Source organism: Mytilus californianus, unplaced genomic scaffold (assembly GCF_021869535.1).
Source record: "Mytilus californianus isolate M0D057914Y unplaced genomic scaffold, xbMytCali1.0.p SCAF_3, whole genome shotgun sequence".
NCBI classification, from domain to species: Eukaryota; Metazoa; Mollusca; class Bivalvia; order Mytilida; family Mytilidae; genus Mytilus; species Mytilus californianus.
In genome coordinates this window covers 59,588,789-59,615,521 of record NW_026262679.1, presented here as the reverse complement: position 1 = coordinate 59,615,521, position 26,733 = coordinate 59,588,789, and the positions used below count along the sequence as shown (strand labels likewise).

The 26,733-nt window shown below is 33.3% G+C and overlaps 1 protein-coding gene across 6 annotated transcripts in view; it reads left to right on the top strand.

The window, feature by feature from the left end:
• The window catches only part of LOC127733084 (caspase-7-like), a 32,609-nt gene extending 6,655 nt beyond the window's left edge, over positions 1–25,954 (top strand). For 2 of the 6 annotated variants that reach the window (XM_052242369.1, XM_052242372.1), the window contains exons 2-6: positions 5,168–5,210; positions 7,370–7,737; positions 12,940–13,145; positions 18,791–18,965; positions 19,381–19,834. In XM_052242369.1, coding sequence (XP_052098329.1) covers positions 5,168–5,210; positions 7,370–7,737; positions 12,940–13,145; positions 18,791–18,965; positions 19,381–19,625 — 1,037 coding nt within the window. In that variant the 3' untranslated portion in view covers positions 19,626–19,834. Of the gene's footprint in view, positions 1–2,226; positions 2,486–5,167; positions 5,211–6,978; positions 7,102–7,369; positions 7,738–12,939; positions 13,146–18,790; positions 18,966–19,380; positions 19,835–24,964; positions 25,140–25,498 lie in introns of those variants that run through there. The other 4 variants (XM_052242373.1, XM_052242370.1, XM_052242371.1 and 1 more) reach the window with 4 other exon arrangements.
• The last annotated feature ends 779 nt before the right edge of the window (positions 25,955–26,733 follow it).

Genomic DNA, 26,733 nt, shown 5'->3' with positions numbered 1-26,733 from the left:
GTGTGTAGGACCTACAACAGGAGCATTGTCCCTTCTGCATTTTTCCAGCATTGAAACCTTGTTAAAAGGGAATTCCGTTGAACAAAGGTTGCTGAGGCCCACGAAAGTACTGCGGAACGAAATTTGGAGCCTAACCTAAAAGAGACTGATTGTTGGCCTAACTAAGCCTTCCCTTTTTTCTTGTGAACATATCTATTATCAGCTCGGATTATTTTCGTTTTATCCTCAGAATCCCTTGTAACAGGATTAGCGTCATATTGCCTAGCGATATCTCAACCTCCCTGGGGGGTGTCAGCTGTTTAAATGATCTTGTTACGATGATTCATTCTATCTTCGGTAGATGATAACAAATCTCGTGCATAATCTTCTTTCTCTTTGTCTATGGCCCATAATGTCAGAACAAGATCCTCGAGATTTTCAGCGTTAAAGTTAAATTGGATCTTAGTACTGTCATATTTCCATTGATAGATAGCGTCTGTTTTAAACTTCTTAACCTGGGATTTCATCAACTGGTTAACACCCTGATACGCTTCTCAGAGTCACTTTAGAACCAATAATTGCCTCATTTTCTTTACTCTGTTGGTTTACAGCGTTTAAACGGTTGTCAACGAGATATCTGGTTCACCTTCATTACTCATTACAAATTCTAATGTTCTTCAATCGATAAACACAGTTAGTTTTATTAACGTGACCGAACGAGTAGACCCTATAAAATGATTAAACTGCCAAATCGCACAAAACACATAACCTAAACCCCAACTATGGACAGAAAATTCAGAAGAAAATCATTTCATTTATGACATGTCTTATTTTTACTGACTGAACATATTAAGATTCGTGAAATCTTAAGATTATCTATGGAGTGACCAAATATTGTAGCCAAATATGGTCTAAATGGCCCCTACTGCTTTTTTTCTATTATTCATAATAGACAAACCGGTAGAATAATTCGTACTACAAATAATAATATATATGACACAGACTAGAATTGCCTAATATGGTATATATGTTACAGGGAATTTGTAAAATCAAGGATTTTGTAAAATCACTGGACTAATTAGTGATTTTGTAAAATCACTAACAGTTTCAGTGGTTTTGTAAAATCCCTGAAATTGTTAGGGAGTTTACAAAATCACTGAAAATAAAGCTAGGTATTTTGTAAAATCCCTGATTACAAGTTTAACTTGCTATTAGAAATGTGTTTTTCTTAATATAAAAATAGACTAATGATTTTGAAATGCATTTGTTTAATAGATACTATGAGCTAAAACTAATATATAATGATAATGACTTAAAGGCATATAAACATATATTTAGACCACTATTTACTTATTTTTGCATGACAAGTTTGGGTGACATATACTATTACATAATTGTCCTGATTTTCTACAGGCACACCTATTTTGTTCACATTTATTCTTTCCAGAACATCGACATTTTAAAAATCCTTGTCCATCACAAATGGAAGACAGTTTAACAGCTTGTCGAATAGATATAAAGTTTTCAATTGAAACAGCTGGTGGACTCAAAAACAAGGAATCAGTGGGTTCAAACTGGTTTCTTGTGTATGACCCTAACAGAATACCATGCTTGGTAGCAAGACGATAGCCTTTCTCTGACTTTCCATGGACAATAGCCATTATATTTCGGGGATCACCTTTTCCGCGATCAACGACTGGGATAGGAATGATAATATTACATCCAATGTCTACTTCTTCTAAAACTCTATTAGACCGACTAAGCATACGATTAGCTTGTTTTACCATTGACTCGGAAGCGTTTGCACGTTCTTTTTCAATGACCGTTTCTGTATCACACAGAAAGCAAATTACTTTTGACTGAAAGTCTTCTGTTATGATAGATTTTCCACATAAAGCATGTACAGTTTTGTTACAAGAAGAACAAAGAAGTTGCATTCAATGCAGTTGCTTCACATACAACACACATGTCAGTTTTTGGTTCAGTAGGTTGTGGCTCAGAAATCTCCATTGCTTCATCATCAGTTGTACATATGTTTTCGTCATCAGTATTTATATTGAGCTCCATGTTTGCTAAATCTGACAAATGTTTTTCGCTGTCAATTTTAGCTATAAGTTCATCAGGGAGTGAGGATGATGTTAGCCCAACTCTTGCGTCTACCCCAAACATAGCTTTGTAGGGAGCTCTGTTTATGCCTGAATGATGACTTCTGTTTTTCTCAAACTGTACAAATTTGACACCGACAGGCCAGTCTTTACAATGATTATCTCGCATCCATGTGATAACCATATCCTTGACATCAGCATTAGCTCGCTCAACGCTGCCCTGACTCTGGGGGTGTCGAGGTTTACCATGAACAATTTTACATTCCGGCCATAAGTTTTTAAGCTCACTAATGATGTTTGCAGTGAATTCGGCACCATTATCACTTTGGAGGATGTTTGGAGCTCCGAAAAGTAGGAAGATATCAAGTATTTGCATTGCTACTTCATATGCACGCTTTGATGTAAGTGGGCGTAAAATTACAAATTTTGTTAAATGATCTTGGTATACCATTAAAAATCTATAGTCATTGTATTTAAATGATTGCATGTCTATCAAATCAACCTGTCCTCGGGAGTTGAACTCTTTGCTTATTATAGGCTTAACGACAATGCCTTTACTAGCAGTTCTACGTTTTTTAAGTTGGCATTCCTCGCAAAGTTCCTTGTAAAGTTATAAAGCTTCGTATGAAACATTTGCATACTTTCTATTTGCCTCCTTTACCATTTTATCCCTACCACCATGACCTATTGATATGTGAATTTTCTGCACTATGCTGTACATGTCTTCAAGACATACATAATATTTTACATCTTCATCTGACGAATACCGTTTTTTACGATTTTTTTCACATCTCCACATTGAAGAACTTCATACCTACATTAAACAAAATATTTACTGTACTTTTATTTGGATTAAAAGAGATGAGAAAGTTTAGAAATTTATTTAGAGTTTTATCACTTTGTGATAGAATACATGTATTTGAGATATGACCAAAGTAAGTAAAACGTTGACATGCAAGTACGTATTCTTACCTATATTCTCTGTTGTCTTTTTTTATTATCATTTTGTGAATATAAATGTTATTTTCTAGTCAGCAAATAAATAATACAACACTTATTTGCTTTTTATATATCAATTTTCATGTCAAAATAAGATGCTCTTGCCCTGATAGGCATGAATGTAATATTTGCCACTGGATCAAATAACCATTTTGTGAATATAAATGTTATTTTCTAGTCAGCAAATAAATAATACAACACTTATTTGCTTTTTATATATCAATTTTCATGTCACAATAAGATGCTCTTGCCCTGATAGGCATGAATGTAATATTTGCCACTGGATCAAATAACCATTTTGTGAATATAAATGTTATTTTCTAGTCAGCAAATAAATAATACAACACTTATTTGCTTTTTATATATCAATTTTCATGTCACAATAAGATGCTCTTGCCCTGATAGGCATGACTGTAATATTTGCCACTGGATCAAATAACCATTTTGTGAATATAAATGTTATTTTCTAGTCAGCAAATAAATAATACAACACTTATTTGCTTTTTATATATCAATTTTCATGTCACAATAAGATGCTCTTGCCCTGATAGGCATGACTGTAATATTTGCCACTTGATCAAATAACCATTTTGTGAATATAAATGTTATTTTCTAGTCAGCAAATAAATAATACAACACTTATTTGCTTTTTATATATCAATTTTCATGTCACAATAAGGTGCTCTTGCCCTGATAGGCATGACTGTAATATTTGCCACTGGATCAAATAACCATTTTGTGAATATAAATGTTATTTTCTAGTCAGCAAATAAATAATACAACACTTATTTGCTTTTTATATATCAATTTTCATGTCACAATAAGATGCTCTTGCCCTGATAGGCATGACTGTAATATTTGCCACTTGATCAAATAACCAAACCCACTCAATTTCTTATTCCTTACATATGTGTTTTTCTTCTCTTATGACAGCAATCAACCTAATCTTCCGTTTAAAATTTTATATTTGATTATCATAAAAAAATGAAATATTTTTTTTACTTTATTTTTACAGTAATTACAGAAAAAACTATAATAAACAGTAACTTACTTTCTAACTAGGTAGCAATAAGAGTTTGTTTTGTCTTCTTTCTGTGGCTCTTTGACAATAAGTTCCAAAATTTCATCATATTTTTCCCGGTTCCATATGTTGCACTTTAATTTTCCCTCAACTATTTGGAGTAACTTTTGTGTGTATGTTTGCTCTTGATTTAAAGACATCTATGCCTGAGACATTTTTCTACAGTATGTCAGTTGTTTAGTGCATGAAAACTGCTCACTTAGTATTAAAATAAAGGCCAGATTAACCTCAAACTTATTGAGTGTTACTGCTGTAGGCTTTTTTCACAGAAATTTTCAATCAATAAGAATGAAATTATTTTTACAAATTCCCTGAAAACAATCAGTGAATCTGTAAAACAGATCTTAATTATTTCAGGGATTTTGTAAAATCACTGGTCAAAATCAGGGATTTTATAAAATCACTAATCAGTTCAGTGATTTTACAAATTCCCTGAAATTTCAGTGATTTTACAAAATCCCTGATTTTACAAATTCCCTGTAACATATACACGGTCAGTAAATTGTATATTGGATGAGAGCTCATGTCGAGTCCCGATATTAAACTTTTGAGCGTATATATAAAATTTTAGGCCACTGATGGACTATGTAATATTTATATCATACATACTGTCTGTTACTTTGAAAAAAAAACATGAGTATCTGTATCTATGATGAATACATTTACTAACTTTGAATATTTTACATATCTTATATCGTAGAATCACATGAACGATAACTCTTGTATCGTCGTGTATTTTCAAGATACTAGTACACACAGTCAGCATGTGACACCGCAGAATTCTATTGAAATATATAGAAGGTAGGATATAGGAAATGTAATACAAAAATCAGAAAACGTGGTATGATTGCTAATGAGACAACAATCCGCTAGGAATTTACACAATCATAAACCACCATACGACCCTCAACAATAAGTTAATCCCATAGGATATGATGCAAACATACTTTGTTAAAGTTTTTTTTTAATCAAAATGTTAACCATATATCATCTGTTTTTACAGAAAGCCAGTTCGACGATTCCAGTATAATGAAGCTTGTTAGAAGGTAAATGACGTTTTCAAAGCATATAACAATGTTGCATCATACATTTAATTTCATAAGAAGATAAGTAAATCTGTATAACACATTTTTTTTCTGCCTAATCAGAAATTTTATGTTAGAAGTTAACGCAATTAGGTGATTAATGCCGTTGGTAAATAAGGGCACCGGTTGTTTACGATGTTCAAATCACATAAGTCGATAAAGACAAATCAAGGTAACAAACAAAAACTGAGTGAATAGCATGAACTCATAACAGAGCAAGACGGGTAAACGTCCCTTGCCGTGCTTGTATCACCCGGCATGCGAATCCATACTCATTCTAAATGTCACATTCGCAATAGGAAAAAATCGATAAAATTACAGATCTATTCTTGTATCTTAAGATTTAAAACTGCAAAAAACATGTCACTAGTGAATTTAGACACAGACAAATCGTTTTGGTCAGCCAATTTCCGATGGTGACGATAAAACTCTGGTAGTGTCGATTTCAATCGTTCTTTTACATTTCTCTGTTCTACCAGTTTTTGTATATTGAGCACACCTCTGCTATTGAGGTCTGTACAGTGTAAACATGCACCAGCGTTAGGTATCAATTTAGATATGTAAGCACCGCACGATGGGTAGAGTAAGTTTGAACATTACAGCTTCTAAGGAAGAATATAATGAAGTTTGCCTTTTTCTTTAACTCCACGTTGAGCTATATAGATGGTGTCCTCTCACTAAACAATTCAGAATCAAACGCATCTATTCCATCAGATTTGAAATAAAGGATACAATAGATACTTTTAATATAAAAATAAGGAGATGTGGTATGATTGCCAATGAGTTCAAATGATGTGGATATAAGCAATCATAGGCCGCCGTACGAACTTCAACAATGAGAAAAACTCATAACGTATAATCGGCTATAAAAGGCCACATGAAAAATGTAGAAAAAATTCAAACGAGAAAACTGACGGTCTAGTAAATAACAACACAATTTACGTTAAAACAAATATGTTATATCTGCGCAATGACAACCACAGAACTATAGGTCCTGACTTGGGACAGACTCATAAAGAATGTGGCGGAGTTAAACATGTTTGTCAGTGTTCAACCCTTCCCCTATGCTGGGACAGTCTGCCTATTATATTAACTTTCATCTCGAAATTGACAATGAGGATCGGTTGAGAGAACAAAATTTACGACTAACGTGATGATTTCCGCATCCATTTGGCGAATTTTCTAATTATATGTAGCAACATTCCAACAGATCATATGAAAAATAATCGGCAAATCAAGTTTTTGAAAAAAAGAAAAATTTTAATTTTGATTATTTCATGTATGGGAATAATGTCATTAAATAATTTTACCATTTGTGTAATAATATTCTTTATTTGGAACTGGATCAAACCTATCAAAATCGTACTTAATATTTAGCCGAAGGCTGCGAATGTCACTAATAATTTTACTGTTGCTTGAAAATAACGTAACAAATTATAATATAAAAATAAGGAGATGTGGTAGGATTGCCAATGAGACACCTATCCACCAAAGTTCAAATGAAGTGGATGTAAACAATCATAGGCAACCGTACGGCCGTCAACAATGAGTAAAACCCATAAGCATGGTATCTTTGAGGAGTTTTTACAACCCCTGAGTCAATATTTAATGCCACGGGGTTGGACATTATGTTCCTGATGATATCACGACCCCAGTAGCAAGCACTTTGTGTTGACATGAAATATCAATGATAATTTTTTTTCTGTAGATATTTTGTATAAAAATTGGAATTATTCGATACTGCCAGGCAAAGATGGTCTTAGCTGTATTTTGGAAATTGTTTGGCTTGCAATGCTCTTCGACTTCGTGTTTGGTTTTGCCTTCTATTTTGTTTGTTATTAGAGTAGCATTGGTGAGTATTATGAGACAAACCGAGCGTCTGGCGCATCTTTGATAGTGTAAAAAAAAACATTTGCACCAATTTTCATTTGTCATTTATAGAAAAACATAATTCGGGAGGAAAGGATGAAACTTTTTTTCTAGGTCAATTGCCCTTTATGTGGGTTATCTTACATTATTCCACTACACGTTACATAATAATTATCATTAAAAATATCTATCAGCTGTATCATAACTAGATATTGCTCCTAATGATATACTTTTGACAATTTCTATTGTAGAATGAAACAGGCTTTCATAGTAAAACCAGAGAGTATCTCTGGGACAAATGAGGATTACATCAGGTCCTCAATCCCGTCCGGAGAATTTAACGACAATTACGGCTTTTCATCAAGGCAAAGGGAACTAAACGCACACTTAAACACCACTAGATTTTCATCAGACACGAGAAACAGTAATAGCTACCAATTCACCGGTCGTAAGATTGGATATGCCATATTCATAATTAATTGTAAGTTTGATGCGCAAAGCGAGCGTCCATTTGCTGACCTAGACTGTAAGAATATGAAGAAACTGTTCGAGCAACTAGGATTTGAGATAAAGATGTTAGAAAATAATTCTAGCGAGGAACTGCTCCAAAACCTGAAAGGTATATCATTTAATCAAATACATAAAAACTACCTGACCCTATCTTAACTGTTGTTGATACGGACTCATATCAATTTAGTTTCAGATACTTTTGTCTAGCAAAACTTGCTTAGAGAGACTAAAGGGACATTCAATCTCATAAGTCGAAAATGAACTGACAACGCCATGGCCATCGGACAAACAACAGTACACAAAACACAACAAAGAAAACTAAAGAATGAACAACACGACCCCGCCATCTCAGGTGCTCCGGAAGGGTAAACAGATCCTGATCTACATTTGGCACTCACCGTGTTGCTCATGCTAGTACAAATCCGGTGGTAAGTCTTATTCGGTAGGTCACATTCGGAGAAAAGGGAACGGGATTGTAGTTACGACAATTGGAACATATCCGTTATCATCTGTGAAACGGATATTCCATAACGGTCAACCAACTCGTGATGAGGTCCATAAAATTGACGAATGAATGATTTTAACTTTACCACTTGGAACTCTTGGTTTAATAGCTTCCTCGTGAGCAGCAACCCTCTATCAAGGAAATCATTATAGGAAAGACAAGCGCTGGAATATCGTATCATCTGGGAGATATATACTCCGTATGCAGGCGCTGCTGGAATGTTGCTACATAGAAATAGAAAGTTCACAATTGGGAAGCTGAAATCATCTCTTTTGTAGTAAAGCTTTGTTTTAAAGCGACCCACATTTTCAATTTCTAGATGTAGGTTAAGGTATGAGGCCGACTTAACTGTATCTGTTGTATCCTTTATATCAAGTTCGATGGGATAGATGCGTTCAACATAGTCACAAAATTTTGAATTATTTAGTGATAGAACATCATCTATATAGCGGAAAGTAAGGTTAAAGGATACTGCTAGCTTCTTTCTAATTTTTGTCTTCTTAAGAAGTTCCTGAATGAAGTAAGCCTCATATAAATTAAATAATCCAGAATTTCCTCCTTGCTAATTGTCGTTTGTGTATATGTTGGGTTTCCAAGTGAATTGTCAATACCTAATTCACATAGAAAGAATTGAATGATCATGCTGGTTAAAATGCTAGTAAAGAATGTCGCTTGCATTGTTGTTGATGTCTGATTTATGGCCTCTCTTATCTTGCCTTATTCAACCATTACTTTGTTTAAAAGTTAAAATTTGTTGAGTTATCAAAACTATTGATAGGTTGATTTAATAAACAAAATCAAGCATTTAATGCATAGTATAAGCAAAATATCATTGATGAGTTTTATATGTTCATCAGCAGGATTCGAAATCGTACTGCTGTGAGATTGTGGCTCATCCGTATGATCAGCGTCCTGTGCCCTTCAACTAATTGATCAGGTAGGCTATATAAAATATAACTCTCAATTGTCGAGAAATGCCCTTCCCAACTCGGTCTTATTTACGGTTATAACACAATACATGATGTATGATGCTATTTTAACGGTATAACGAGCAGATCAGCCGTTATCTGTCCGTTGTAAATGATAATTATATTCACTATGCAGTGACATCTATATATTTGTCTAATTTTGTGACAATTTTATGGTGAATGACGACAGTCTGTCTCATCTCTTGACTTACATCTAGAAATAAACAATGAGGATAGGATGAAAACAAAATTTACGACAAAAGAGATGATTTCAGCTTCACAATTGTAAACTTTCCATTTCTATGTAGCAAATTCCAGCAGCGCCTGCATACGGAGTATATATCTCCCAGTTGATACGATATTCCAGTGCTTGTATTTCCTATCATGATATTCTTGATAGAGGGTTGCTGCTCACGAGGAAGCTATTAAACCAAGAGTTCCAAGTGGTAAAGTTAAAATCATTCATTCGTCAATTTTATGGACCTCATCACGAGTTGGTTGACCGTTATGGAATATCCGTTTCACAGATGATAACGGATATGTTCCAATTGTCGTAACTACAATCCCGTTCCCTTTTCTCCGAATGTGACCTACCGAATAAGACTTACCACCGGATTTGTACAGCATGAGCAACAAAGCGGGTGTCACATGTAGGTCAGGATCTGTTTACTCTTCCGGAGCACCTGAGATGGCGGGGTCGTGTTGATATACTCATAGGGTCTTTGCATCGGAAATAAACACATTTATTCTAAAACCAGTTGTTGGCATGATACGGGTTATGTTTTCCTCGTATATTTTATGATGGCATGGTACTCCCTAACGGGAGGAATTGTGTTCGATTTTCATATGATGAAGACATAAGTTTTTGATCAGTTTATTGAGGTCTGGAGGTGACATGTCAGTAACTACTAGAAGTACTTTAATAATTTATGTTGATCATTGTTATTATGCTTGGTTTCTACTGTTACTTCTTCTAACATTGGACTCAGACTTCTTTTAAACTGTGTTTTACTATATGTATTGCTGTGTTTTTGCTTATTCCACATTGGCTAGATGTATAGGGGGGGGTTTAGATTTCACAAAATATGTTTAACCCCGCCGCATTTTTGCGCCTGTGCCAAGTCAGAATCCTCTGCCTTTGTTAGTCTTTTGTGTTTTTGTTTTGGTACAATTGTATGTTTCGGAGTTTAGGATGGGGTCAATTTTAATCTCCTGAACTATGAAAATAAGAAGATGTGATATGATTGCCAATGAGACAACTCTCAGCCAGAGACCAAGCGACATTGAAGTAAACAACTATTGGTCAACGTACGACCTTCAACAATGAGCAAAAGCTATACCGTATAGCTAGATATAAAAGGCCCCGTAATGACAAATGTAACACAATTCAAACAAGAAACAAGAAACTTAACGGCCTGATTTATTTACAAAACAATGAACGTAAAACAAATCTAATATACAACAACAAACGACAACCACTGAATTACAGGCTCTTAACTTAGGACAGGCAGATAAAGAATGTGACGGGGTTAAACATGTCCGAGGGCGTCCAGCACTCTCCCTAAACTGGGTATTGCTCTTAGTGTTATACTTACATCTTTATGAGGATATTTATTTGATAATTCATACCGAATATATAATCATTCATTTGTGTAAATCTTACAAGGTGCTATGACCACCTATGACTGTAACTTCACAACATACGAACAAACTATAAAAAAACAGTTGAAAAGGTCTGGACTCGTAAGATCGATACAAAGCAAAACAAACAACTGACAAAAACACTAAAGACACAAAGTATAGATCTGAGATACTCGCATGCATGAATCACCCACCATGCAAATCCATAAACCGTGAAAACGTCACAATCGGAAAAAGGACACAATCAACAAACCAGATTTGATGAAGTCTTTATAGTGTTAACATTCTCGAACGTAACGTATACATTGAGATATATAAACACTATTACACAGGACTAACACTACATAAAACATATACTTATAAATAAGAAGATGTGGTATGAGTGCAAATGATACAACTATCCATCCAAGTCACAATGTGTAAAACGTAAACAATTATAGGTCAAATATAAAAAAAGAAGATGTGGTATGATTGCCAATGAGACAACTCTCAACAAGAGACCAAATGACACAGAAATTAACAACTATAGGTCACCGTACGGCCTTCAACAATGAGCAAAGCCCATACCGCACAGTCAGCTATAAAAGGCCCCGAAATGACAATGTAAAACAATTCAAACGAGAAAACTAACGGCCTAATGTATGTCCAAAAAATTAACGAAAAACAAATATGTAACCGAAACAAACGACAACCACTGAATTACAGGCTCCTGACTTGGGACAGGCACATACATACAGAATTTGGCGGGGTTAAACAGGTTAGCGGTATCCCAACCCTCCCCCTAACCTGGGACAGTGGTGTAACAGTACAACATAAGAACGAATACTACAATTACAAGTGGACGTGGCCGGGTACTTGTACATCCAAACAACAAAAAGACACTAAGTACAGATCTGAGAGGACGGCCTTCAACACGAAGCCTTGGCTCACACCGAACAGCATGCTATAAAGAGCCCCAAAATGACTAGTGTAAAAATTCAAACAGGAAAACCAACGGTCTAATCTATATTATAAAAAACGAGAAACGAGAAACACTTATGAACCACATCAATGCAACAAACGAAAACCACTGAACAACAGGCTCCTGACTTAGGACAGTTGCATACAAATGCAGCGGGTTTAAACGTTTTATCAGGCACCAATCTTCACCATAACCTGAAACAGTAGTGTAACATTACAACATAAAAAGACACACAATAAAATATCAATTGAAATGGCTTAACTCGATCAAAAAGACACATAAACAAAAACAAAAACAAACTTAGTCTGTATTTTACCCAAATAATCCTTGATCTACAAATTTGTTGTAGCTTCTTTCCATTCCTTCATTTGGGATTAGAATTATGTTTCTGTGACTTCATGGCACATCCGCATGCACTATGTCAAGTTCCCTATACCTATCGACACAATTCTTAGTCGAGTGATTATTTTCCTTGTCGACTTCATACACAGTACACATTGACGTGCAAATTGCATAGAGTCATACAGATGGAATACCTTGCAGATCAGGTTTTGTTACTGCCAAAAAGAATCTAAATACTTGGCATATAATAGCATCAATATATTATAGTCTTGTGCGTCTTATTATGTGACAACTCTACAGCAAACATTTTCCATTCAGATACCCTAAGAATATACCAAACAATGCAATATCAGCAAGTTTGTGGACTTTTAAATTGAATTATCATAACTGTACCAAGGATATTTATTTGATTTCTGAAACCGAATATATAAGCATTCATATGACCGACTTTGACCGAACATTTAGGTAGACAACTTGATCATTATTTGTACTGCAAGTCCGGTTTCCGAGAAGAGCTTTGGTTTCGTATGTGAAAAGGTACACATATTAACAAAAATTCTAAAGTCCAGGGTAAATTGAAAAGGGGGAGGTCCATAAAACCTGAATAAATCAAACGCTCGCTTATATCAACCAACTGAACGAATGAAAAATAACTGTCGTATTTTTGAATTGGTACAGGAGTTTTCTGAATGCAGTAACACAGGAGTGTACACTTGATAAAGAATTGTATTTTATGCATGCATTCTCTTTTGGAATGTTTGGTGTTGTCATAAATAAAGTATTAAAGTTAGAAGGTAATCAGATGTGCATTTACATATTTTTAAGGTTACTCTTGCAATTTGTAAAATAAAACAAGTATCCTTGTAGCTTTTAATTATTCTTTTCTTTTGATAGTTATAAGAAATTCAATAGGCAGGGATCATGACTGTATGACGTGTATAATCAGCTCACATGGTTGTGAAATTCCCACACGTAACAACGAGAGACAACACGTAATTTTTACTAAGGACAGCACTGTGTTGACAGAAGATATACTACACAACTTTGGTGACGATGAATGTAAAAATTTAGTTGGAAAGCCTAAAATGTTTTTTATTCAGGTATGTCATATTTTAATGTTTATTATATCAAACATTAATGCAGCTATTTGACTTGGCCATGAAAAGAGAAAATATATAGATTTGGCCAACATATCAATACTTACTTATATTGTCACAATTCGATAATTTAACTAAAACGTGGTTTAGTTTCTTAAATTCGATAACTGATACCACTTAGTGATTGACTTAATAAAAATGCGAAAATCGGCATCGTACATGTTTGATTGAATTACACATTTACTGTAATAAGATAAATAACTTGATCATTTATACAAAGAAGTTTTTTTCTTAACTCTATGGATCTTTTTAGAGGAACAACCAACAAAATACTATTAGTAAAAAATAAAAGGCAGATAATGGGACGCCACAGCTGTCTTAAGTGGAACTCTGATATATGTTATGTTGTTTTTAACATTACTTGATGATATTTTGTCTTCACATAATATGGTTTTGACAATACGTAATGATGGTTTGATATAACTCAATATGGAATAGTCATTACTTAATGATATTTCGATATTATACGATATGGTTTCGTATTGACTTGATATAGTTTTGTCATTACGTAATATGGTTTTGTCATTACTCGATGTGGTTTCACCATTATTTAATGTGTTTGTGTCATTAGGCAGTGCGGTTTTGACATAACTTGATGTCTATGTGACTTAACGTAATGTATTTGTTTCATTACATGATGTGGTTTTATTATTTCGTAATGATATTTCAAAATTTGACAATCTTATACTACATGATGTGTTTGTTTCAGTATTTGATGTGGTCCTGTCATTTTTGATGTGGTTATCACATTACTTGATGAGGTAAAACCACGTGACCATTTCGGAAAAAAATATGTTCTATTTTTAAACCTATTTCCATATGTCATTTGTTTAATGTGCTTTGGATGAGTATCGCTATCCATTGAGTTAAAGTTCAAATTAAAGTTCGAGTTGTTGTTCAGAGTCATTTGGTATGAAAAAGGGGAACGGCAGACAAAACTAACAAAAAAAGTACTAAAAAATTAACAGCATTTCGGACATAAGGGGAATATCCCCAAACCACTTGTTCCTGCCGTTTTTCCCCTAGTTCTCAAATGGAAGCAGTATGATAATAAATTCGTAAAAGATCCCACGGAACCCTGTGTTTCGCCTGATATTGCTGCTGTCAGTGTAAAAGCGTAATGTTGCATTTATCGGTACATTTATTGGTAAAAACAAAATTTAAAAAAAATATTTTTCTGTAGATGCTTTATCTTGATCTTGAAGAATAACTCCTATACAAGTTTTATAACAATTCATGGAGTTTTACAAATTTATCATGTCAAAACAGTTTAAATCGGAATATTTAATGCAAAAAAAATATATATGAAAATAAGAAAATGTGGTATGATTGCCAATAGGAAAACTCTCAACAACAAACCAAATGACGTAGAAGTTACCAACTATATATGACTGTATGGTCTTCAACAATGAGCAAAACCCATACCATATAGTAAGCTATAAACGGTCCCGAAATGAATAATGTAAAAACAATCCAAACGAGAAACCTAACAATCTAAATGATTAAGACGCTGACGCCACTACCGACGACGGAATATAGGTTTGGTGTGTCTCACTGCCGCTACATTAATGTCGGAGGCTCGACACAAATCAAAAGACTTTTACTTTATTGTCAACAAATGAGACACTTTAAATAAACTCACACTAAAGTTACAGGGAAATGGGGGGGATCGGACTAAGCGACAAAGCATCAAATCTATAAAATAAGAATTCTCCGATTTTTTTAGCGTGTATGATCATTTGAACATATACTAATATCGATCTTTTATTTTTATAAATTGCATTGTCTGATATACCTCCCACTAATTGAAAAAAACAAACTTTTTTGAATATCTGTTTCACAGATGACGACGGATATGTTCCAGTTGTCGTACCACAATCCCGTCATCTTTTCCTCGAATGTGAACTACCAAATAAAACCAAATCACTGGGTTTTTACCTTCACGAATAACACGACGGGTGCCACACGTGCCTTCCGGAGCACCCGAGATCATCCCGATGAATTTATATTACCCATTCATACCGATCTATTTATTTAAGCCAATTGAAACTGTTTTTTTACATTTATTTCTTATGCTGTGCTGTTACACTACAGTCCGCCACGTGCACTTTCTTTATGTGCCTGCCCCAAGTCAGGAGCCTGTAGTTCAATGGTTGTCGTTGTTTCATGTGTTTCACATTTGTATTTCGTTGATTGTTTAGTTATAAATTAGACCGTTAGTTTTCTCGTTTGAACTGTTTCACATTTTCACGTGGTGGCCTTTTGTAGCCTACTATACGGTGTGTTGAAGGCTGTACGGTTGCCTATGATTGCTTACATCCACTGCATTTAAACTCTGATGGATAGTTGTCTCATTGGCAATCACACCACATCTAACTTTATTTCAATTTCTATGTTGTGTTTTGTATACTGTAACATTGTTTATAATTATCTGTTGTACGCATAACCCTGAGCCCTCTTTTCGAAAGCACGAGCAAAAGCCCTTGATCCGCAATAAAAAATTTAAATACAAACTCATATTAGATAACTCGAATTTCAACTCGAAATCGTAATCTATATGAGACTCAAATTCGAGTCTAACTCAAATTCTACCTCAAAAGGTGACTCAAATTCAAAGTTGAAGTCGAATTGTAACTAGAACTCTACCTTTAAATGTGACTCAAACTCGAAGTTCAACTCGAAACTCAATGCTAACTAGAACTTTAATTCTAATAATGGCTTGAATTCTAACTCGAAATCGAAGACTAACGCAAAGTTTAACTCGAACAGTAACCCAAACCTTTATTTAATCTCTAACTCGATGGATGGCCACACTCATCCAAGGCACATGAAACATGGAAATCTATTTAAAAATAGAACTAGTTTTTCCAAATTGGTCACGTGTTTTTACCTCATCAAGTAATGTGATAACCACATCAAAGAATGATAGGACCACATCAAATACTGAAACAAACACATCATGAAGTGTAAAATCGTCAAATTTTGAAACATCATTACGTAATGTTAAAGCCATATAAAGAATTGGCAAATCATCATTACGAAATAATAAAACCAAATCATTTAATGAAACAAATACATAACGTTACGTCACATACACATCAAGTAATGTTACAACCACATTGCCTAATGACACAACAACATCAAATAATGGTGAAACCACATTGAGTAATGACAAAACCATATTAAGTAATGACATAACTATATCAAGTCAATACGAAACCATATCGTGTAATATCGAAATATCATTAAGTAATGACTATTCCATATTGAGTTATATCAAAACATCATTACGTAATGTCAAAACCATATTATGTGAAGACAAAATATCATCAAGTAATAATAAAACAACATAACGTTATATCAGAGTTCCACATAAGACAGCTGTGGCGTTCAATAATATGAAGATATGCTAATTTCTATTTTTTTTATAATTTATCTACTTCTTCGGATGATGGTATTTTACGTCTAGATTTATATTTTGATGAAAAAAAACAGAGGAAGAATCCTGCAATTTGCTGAAGCACTCGTCAAAGATTAAATACGCCAACAAATGTTAAACTATATTGCAAATAGACATATATGAACAACTGTTCACTGAGAACTTCGAAATATCCATGTTATAGGAAAGGGCCCGCCCCCTCTGGATAATGGTGAATTCTACAGCTTATTTTCAAAATTATCGTCCTATTTCCTTTATTCAAAAAAACTAATTTAATTTCGGAAAAAGAAAAAGACCAAAAAGACAGTATACAAAACACAACAAAGAAAACTAAAGACAGAACATTCTTCTAAAAATTCAGAGTCAACACTTGGAACATTGAATGTGGGTGTAACCCAAGGCTCATATATTGGACTTTTGTCTCAAACGTTTATACTGATGTAGCTAATTCAATGTTTAATAAGACTTATTGCTTATGATAGGCTATTCATATATTCCATAATATTACAGATACAGATAGGATATTAAAATTATTCAGAAACTTTAAATAATTGGTTAAATATAAAAACAAGAAGATGTGGTATGATTGCCAATGAGACAACTCTCCAGCAGAGACCAAATGACATAGGAGTTAAAGACTAGAGGTCACTTTACAGCCTTCAACAATGAGCAAATCCAATACCGCATAGTAAGCTATAAAAGGCCCCGAATTGACAAATGTAAAACAATTCACACTATAGAAAACTCACGGCCTGAATTATGTACAAAACAATACACGAAAAACAAACATAATATATAACAACAAACGACAACCTCGACATTACAGGCTCCTGACTTGAGACAGACACATACAGAAAGTGCCGGGATTTAACATGTTTGCTGTCGTCAAACCCTCCCCTAAACCGGGACAGTGGTGTAACAGAACAACATAAGAACAAACTATAAAACTCAATGGAAAGGGCTAAACTCGTCAGATCGATACAAAGCACATTAAAACCCTCACAAAAAAACACAAATTACATATCTCAGAGTACTTGCAAATACTGAGAGCTAGTTCAAAGCCAAATAACAAATAATACAAAAGCATGTGTCTAAGACTAAAATGTCAATCAGTTCACATTCAACATCCAATGGATTGAGTATAAAGGCGTCATTAACAGTCAGAGAACAACATGATCATGTGCAATGCAAATAAAATTGAGAATGGAAATGGGGAATGTGTCATAGAGATAACAACCCGACCGAAGCGCAGAAAACAGCCGAAGGCCACCAATGGGTCTTCAACACAGCGAGAAAAGCTGGCCCCTAAACAAAAATGCTTGTTTTTAAATTTTAATAGAATATAACGAATATATGTATATGATATTTAATTTCTCGAAGGACCTCCAACATCCGAATTGATATATGTTAAAGACTATATATAAATGTTGATGACCATAAACATTTTAACATTAGTTTTACTAGCAACTGCCAAAGTAAACCATATAGATAAAAAATAGTTGTCCTGAACTTTGTTCCTAGGGAATTTAAATACTACTTTGCATATTAGTAACTGAGAACAATCAAGTTGGAACTTAAAATTGTCAAGTTGGATGTTAAAAATGTCAAACTGAAAATGATTTATTTTTATATATAGAATATCCCTACAAGTATATTGTACGTCTACTTATAGGGTAAAGAGATGTCGATTGAAAATATTTTGTAAATCATTCCTCTCTTCTAAATTCGCAAATGGAATTTACAAGCATAATATATTAGATGAACAAATTTTACATACAAAAGTATATAACTGATGCAGTCTATTGAATTGTATTTTTATAGATCTTATTAGGTAAATTGTGAACGTAGAGTAGAATTTTTTACCCATTTTTCTTAGTATTCTATTCTAAATTTTTAGATATTATGCGTTTTCTTTAAATATCCATCATTAGAAATAATATCGTCGGAAGGAATAATAAACAAGATTGTCATGTTATTACTTATTATGGACTTAACCCTAAAGAAGTGTATTAAAAAAATGTTCTTTGATTATTCTGGTAGGCTCAGCTTTTCCCTTTTCCCTTTTGCGACCAGTCAATTTCTTAAACATTTTAACCATAGATAGCGACAACAATGAATTAAATCTTCCTCCTAAATTTTTTTTTCATAGGCATGTCGATGTGTTGGTGGTGTTTCAAAGACTAGTGATATTGACAAAGGATTTGATATTCAAGATAAATCTGCAAAATGCAATGCAGTTTCATCTACAGAGAATATGAACGAAGAATCTGTTTTCCAAATACCATGTGATGAGGATTTTTTGGTTATGTTTACCTGTTCCTCTGGTATGTATAGCAAGTAAAAATTTACTAATGTTAATCTTTTATGAACACCATGTCAAACATAGTTTATATTATTAAACATGATTACATAATGTGCCCATATCACGCGTAATCTTTGCAAAAAGCAAAGTCTGTGCCAAGCATAAAGACACATTTCTGTACATCAAATTAGTTTACTTTTCAATCTTTACAAAAATTGGTTTAATTTATGTTTTACAAAAATATGATAGTCGATTCACTTGTTTATGTTGTATTTGTCAGATAGCTACACATATTTTGTCATCAAATATTTACTTTTGATACTAAAGTTGATTTCACTGCGAATTTTATAGCTGGTTTTGACCCTTCGGGTACCCACTAATTTATTTACATGCTTTTATGTACATCTACTATTTTTGTATATATTATTTGTTTACAGGCAGACTGGGTATATCCGATCCAAGTAAAGGAGGATGGCTCATGTACTGTCTGTTTCACGTATTTGAGAAATTATTAGATACCAACTACGAACAAGATTTTCTTCAGATTTTAACCAGAGTATGTGGGAAAATGGCTCGAGAATTAGTAGCAAAGTCTGAAAGTGTCAAAGAATATGATAAGACAAAATCCGCAGCCGTCATCTATCATATGCTAACCAAAGACTTATATCTGAAACCAAAGTAATTTCGTTGTGTTGGTGGTACTTTTATATGAACTATTATTCCAACTCGATAAAAAAAAAACTTAGTGTTTTCTTGCAGACATGTTTTTAATATGTACTTTGCTTTTCTTCTGTTTTTTCAGTTGCAGTTCTTTTTAATCTTTCAAAGGCAGATAACAGATTTAATTACTCTTTTTAATATGTTTTTAGTCAAATAAAGTGCTTTGATACACTTATTTGTTATTTCCGGAAACATATCTTTACATTCTCATTTAGTTTTTTTCCAAATTGCTTTATAAGCATACCAATATTTTGGTTTTGGATAAAGCAATGGCTGCTGAAACAATGCATTACATTTAGGACTGATTAATTTAGATAAATAGAAATTCAAGCTTGCAACTGGACAGTTAATATCTTCTCATTTTTAATACACACGGACCTCTTGTCTGAATCTACTTTGTGGTGTGTTTTATTGGCCTCGTTATAGGTCATTGTGTAGTAAGTGTTACCCTTTTCATCTGTGAGTTTACCGAAAGATGACTTTTTCAAGCTCTTTAGCCCCTCCTGTCCTCGTCTACCAAAATTTAACATCAGGTCCCAGAAAACTTTATTTTGAATTGTAACTGGTGTATCCGTGTTAAAAAAAAACACTTGATTACTACCGCTGTATGTCGCCTTCAGCTACATGATTTTTTGTGCACCATAACATCTTTGTTTAAGGTTTTTACATGATTAGACGTCATGTATGAGTTATCGTTCATCAAGTTAACATTTACGATTAAATGGTGGACTGGTAAGATGACGCGATATTGCTGCTCGCATGCCAACTATGCAGATTTCGAATAGTCTGTCTCTTTATTTGTTTGCAGGCTTGGATAGAAATAGCATTATTTGTCATTTAATGTTGAGCTTTCAAGTTCCTCAAATTTATCATCATATCTGTTTTTTGTCTACTACATATTCGGAAATGAATATGATGTTTTTAGGCCAGTATTCTTTATTTTATCAGTTTACAGATTTGCCGACCAGATTTTTTCAGCACTTTCAGAAAAATGAATTTGGAATTTCATGCTTATTTTTATTCTTGGCGACCCGTGGACTTCATCTCAAAAAAAATATTATCAATCTTTAACTTTTTAACCGTATATTGGTATCATAATATTTTGCAGTTTGAATGGTCTCTTCAAAATTAATGTTCGCTCAATATTAGGTTGATACATGTACAAGTGACTTTCAAACTTTGTCAACTTAAAATACTTATACACAAACATATTCAGGTCGGAAATACGTAAGCTAATAAATTAGAAAATAATGGTCTTATTAATGTGAATAATGTGGCAATTTTGTCTTCCCCTTAAACATCACCGGCATACATGTACATTGTACAAGTACAATTTAGTGTTTATTAAGTATTGTCTTGTTATTTACATACTGGCAGCTAAAGTAGATGTGTAAAACCTTATTTATGAGGTCAACAATATGTTTCCATGGAATTTGATTCATGTCATTTTTTGTGTCATCAGAGGATTAAGATTAACAAATTTATTACGTCATTGGCTCATTGTCTGAAATTCACAATTTTCATCAACATGTTGAGCTTTCTGAATAGTCTAGTTGTAGTATACACACAACATGCATACATTGTCAGTTCATAAAATATGGGTTTTTTTTCCGTGACGATGAAAATATAAACTGAGTGACGATCTTGTTGCATTTGTAAATGGATTAGAAACATTGGTGGTATATTGGTACTAACGCCTTTTTTTAATATGAGAATGGTGTTCGATTCCCTGTTAGCGTCAATCCATTTTATTATTTATGTAGCAATTTTGCCATTTCAGTACTACAGTCTTAGTTACCTGTACTTCACTTTCCTTTTAACAGCATTTAAATGAATAAGTTGAATTTGATTGATTAGAATGGGATTTAAGTATCCCGTATTTGTATTTATCATGGTTTTATTTTGATTTGTGTCCACATGTCACTTGTCAATTTACATGTTTGGCACTCATACCACATCTTCTTATTTATATTGTTATTTTAAAAATCTTTTATTAAGTATATTGTTGTGTATTTGAATTTTATTTACCCCTGAAAAGGCGCATTCCTTTTTTGTTGCTTAGTAGTCTGTTCAACTCTAGCTTGAGACAACATATATATGTGCTCTCTGCTTGGCTTTTCTTTGAACCTTGGATTTTTTGTGGATGGTTTTGGTTCTAACACTGCTTCTGGTACATCTTTAGTCAAAGTTATGGATGATAGTTCATCATCTGATTGTGAACTCTCATGCTCAAACTGGAATATGATTTCTTCTGTTAGGCGATTAAACATTGAATTGACAGATGCATTGTAAATTTCATGGCTAAATACCCTGTTGGTCTGTCCAGGTGACAAAGATTGAATCACATATTGAACTACAGAGTGTTCTTGTCTGTGGTGGTCTATAATCTTATAAAGTTGTCCTCTGTGATATACTTTTAGCCCAAATTGCAATCGTATTGTCCGTGCGTATGCCATTTTGTCTGTAAACAAGCAGACGCCATGAAATATGTTTTTCAGAGGGAGGAGTTTTGAAAAGCCAACATGAACGTTGCCGTATCTAGGTCAATTATGTCAATTGCGAATTGTAACACATTGTAGTCGTTGTTTATTTATTAGTAACAAAATGTGCGTCATTTAAGAGTTTGAAAGTGTTTTAAGTTAATAACATATATTAAATGCATGCCAATTTGATAAAATCTATTTTTTCTGCAGTAGTCAACATACGCATGTGCAAATAAATTTTATTGGTTTTCGAGCATGGCTTTGTTTACAAAACGAAAGAAGCACGTCATATGTGATTGTAAACAATTGTTCTACGAATGAAGTCTTTATTGTTAATACAATCCAAAATCGTATGACCGCTATTAAAGTTATACAAGTTACCATGCAACCAGAGTACGGTTTGTACATTATGTGTGTAACTAAATCTGAAATAGATCTAGATAATATATAACTTAAGGTTTTTTTTAAATCTTCAGTGAACAAATTTAGTTTTTCTGATAAAACTTTAACGTCAATTTTAAACTAACACAAAAGAAACACAAACTATAAAAGACATTAAGTTTCGTGATTTGTCTGTTTATGTTGCTAAAATATTACCTATGTTTTATCAACATGAAATAAGCATGATTAGAGTACATGAGCTATTCTTTGTTAAACCAACAATTGTTAATCAATTAATTTCTAGCATGCCTGATTGTTTGTCTTTAAAACTGTGTCTAACATGCATGTTGATAATTCGAAATAAAATGTTTGCTAGATGCTGCAAATAACGGAAATGGGCCCGGAAGACGATATAATAAAATGCTAAAATGTTATTATCTCTCCATGAATAGAATGCATTAACAACAAAAACCTCTAACCATGTTTCCCTTTGTCATTTATATGTATGTCGTAAAATTTTGTTTATTTAAGATTACAAGTAAATTAATGTATGAATATATATATACATGGAATAGTGCATGAATAACAAAAACAACCTTATCACGTAGAAGGCAGTTGACTGTAAGATTGTTCTAATACAATGAATGGTGATGCAAGAAAAGGGAGAATAAGTTTTACTGTGAAATTTTTTGATAGAGGTTTTTGTGAATACGCAATCCATGTTCATTTTAAGATATCAAATTAATCTTAAATCGATTTTTTATTCACTGTCACTGGGTCGGTACCACTGCTGATCTTACCGAGGCTATTATACATCCAGTAATCATTCGACACAAAGCATGCCTTTTTCCATGCAGAAAATCTCAGAAGATGAATTAAGAAAATTAATCAAAAACAACGATTCATACATCCTCTGGCAAACTGAACGTTAAAGAAATTCCTTTCGGACTCTTCTTGACTAAATACTGCTGATATAAAATTGAGAATGGAAATGGGGAATGTGTCAAAGAGACAACAACCCGATCATAGAGCAGACAACAGCCGAAGGCCACCAATGGGTCTTCAATGCAGCGAGAAACATTTACATATCGTTTGCTTTTGAAAATATTTTTTACTAAGACAGAAAATCCAGAAAAGCACATTCTAGGGTGCTAATTCAGAACGCTGAAATACTTTGATTTTACAAACCATTATCTAAGTTAGTAACTGAAGATATGATTTCCGTGTGCACAACATGAATAATCCTCAACGGGTACGCTCGAGAACACAAATTCTGAAGGCAAAAATATATAACGTTTGAGACCATAAATACGAAAAGGGCTACACTAAATAACCAAACACGTCTTAGATCAACTGTACATTAGGGATGTGTATTATGTATTAGACTAAAATGTCAATCAGTTCACATTCAACATCCAATGGATTGAGTATAAAGGCGTCATTAACAGTCAGAGAACAACATGATCATGTGCAATGCAAATAAAATTGAGAATGGAAATGGGGAATGTGTCATAGAGATAACAACCCGACCGAAGCGCAGAAAACAGCCGAAGGTCACCAATGGGTCTTCAACACAGCGAGAAAAGCTGGCCCCTAAACAAAAATGCTTGTTTTTAAATTTTAATAGAATATAACGAATATATGTATATGATATTTAATTTCTCGAAGGACCTCCAACATCCGAATTGATATATGTTAAAGACTATATATAAATGTTGATGACCATAAACATTTTAACATTAGTTTTACTAGCAACTGCCAAAGTAAACCATATAGATAAAAAATAGTTGTCCTGAACTTTGTTCCTAGGGAATTTAAATACTACTTTGCATATTAGTAACTGAGAACAATCAAGTTGGAACTTAAAATTGTCAAGTTGGATGTTAAAAATGTCAAACTGAAAATGATTTATTTTTATATATAGAATATCCCTACAAGTATATTGTACGTCTACTTATAGGGTAAAGAGATGTCGATTGAAAATATTTTGTAAATCATTCCTCTCTTCTAAATTCGCAAATGGAATTTACAAGCATAATATATTAGATGAACAAATTTTACATACAAAAGTATATAACTGATGCAGTCTAATGAATTGTATTTTTATAGATCTTATTAGGTAAATTGTGAACGTAGAGTAGAATTTTTTACCCATTTTTCTTAGTATTCTTTTCTAAATTTTTAGATATTATGCGTTTTCTTTAAATATCCATCATTAGAAATAATGTCGTCGGAAGGAATAATAAACAAGATTGTCATGTTATTACTTATTATGGACTTAACCCTAAAGAAGTGTATTAAAAAAATGTTCTTTGATTATTCTGGTAGGCTCAGCTTTTCCCTTTTCCCTTTTGCGACCAGTCAATTTCTTAAACATTTTAACCATAGATAGCGACAACAATGAATTAAATCTTCCTCCTAAATTTTTTTTTCATAGGCATGTCGATGTGTTGGTGGTGTTTCAAAGACTAGTGATATTGACAAAGGATTTGATATTCAAGATAAATCTGCAAAATGCAATGCAGTTTCATCTACAGAGAATATGAACGAAGAATCTGTTTTCCAAATACCATGTGATGAGGATTTTTTGGTTATGTTTACCTGTTCCTCTGGTATGTATAGCAAGTAAAAATTTACTAATGTTAATCTTTTATGAACACCATGTCAAACATAGTTTATATTATTAAACATGATTACATAATGTGCCCATATCACGCGTAATCTTTGCAAAAAGCAAAGTCTGTGCCAAGCATAAAGACACATTTCTGACAAAAATATGATAGTCGATTCACTTGTTTATGTTGTATTTGTCAGATAGCTACACATATTTTGTCATCAAATATTTACTTTTGATACTAAAGTTGATTTCACCGCGAATTTTATAGCTGGTTTTGACCCTTCGGGTACCCACTAATTTATTTACATGCTTTTATGTACATCTACTATTTTTGTATATATTATTTGTTTACAGGCAGACTGGGTATATCCGATCCAAGTAAAGGAGGATGGCTCATGTACTGTCTGTTTCACGTATTTGAGAAATTATTAGATACCAACTACGAACAAGATTTTCTTCAGATTTTAACCAGAGTATGTGGGAAAATGGCTCGAGAATTAGTAGCAAAGTCTGAAAGTGTCAAAGAATATGATAAGACAAAATCCGCAGCCGTCATCTATATATGCTAACCAAAGACTTATATCTGAAACCAAAGTAATTTCGTTGTGTTGGGGGTACTTTTATATGAACTATTATTCCAACTCGATAAAAAAAAACTAAGTGTTTTCTTGCAGACATGTTTTTAATATGTACTTTGCTTTTCTTCTGTTTTTTCAGTTGCAGTTCTTTTTAATCTTTCAAAGGCAGATAACAGATTTAATTACTCTTTTTAATATGTTTTTAGTCAAATAAAGTGCTTTGATACACTTATTTGTTATTTCCGGAAACATATCTTTACATTCTCATTTAGTTTTTTTCCAAATTGCTTTATAAGCATACCAATATTTTGGTTTTGGATAAAGCAATGGCTGCTGAAACAATGCATTACATTTAGGACTGATTAATTTAGATAAATAGAAATTCAAGCTTGCAACTGGGCAGTTAATATCTTCTCATTTTTAATACACACGGACCTCTTGTCTGAATCTACTTTGTGGTGTGTTTTATTGGCCTCGTTATAGGTCATTGTGTAGTAAGTGTTACCCTTTTCATCTGTGAGTTTACCGAAAGATGACTTTTTCAAGCTCTTTAGCCCCTCCTGTCCTCGTCTACCAAAATTTAACATCAAGTCCCAGAAAACTTTATTTTGAATTGTAACTGGTGTATCCGTGTTAAAAAAAAAACACTTGATTACTACCGCTGTATGTCGCCTTCAGCTACATGATTTTTTGTGCACCATAACATCTTTGTTTAAGGTTTTTACATGATTAGACGTCATGTATGAGTTATCGTTCATCAAGTTAACATTTACGATTAAATGGTGGACTGGTAAGATGACGCGATATTGCTGCTCGCATGCCAACTATGCAGATTTCGAATAATCTGTCTCTTTATTTGTTTGCAGGCTTGGATAGAAATAGCATTATTTGTCATTTAATGTTGAGCTTTCAAGTTCCTCAAATTTATCATCATATCTGTTTTTTGTCTACTACATATTCGGAAATGAATATGATGTTTTTAGGCCAGTATTCTTTATTTTATCAGTTTAC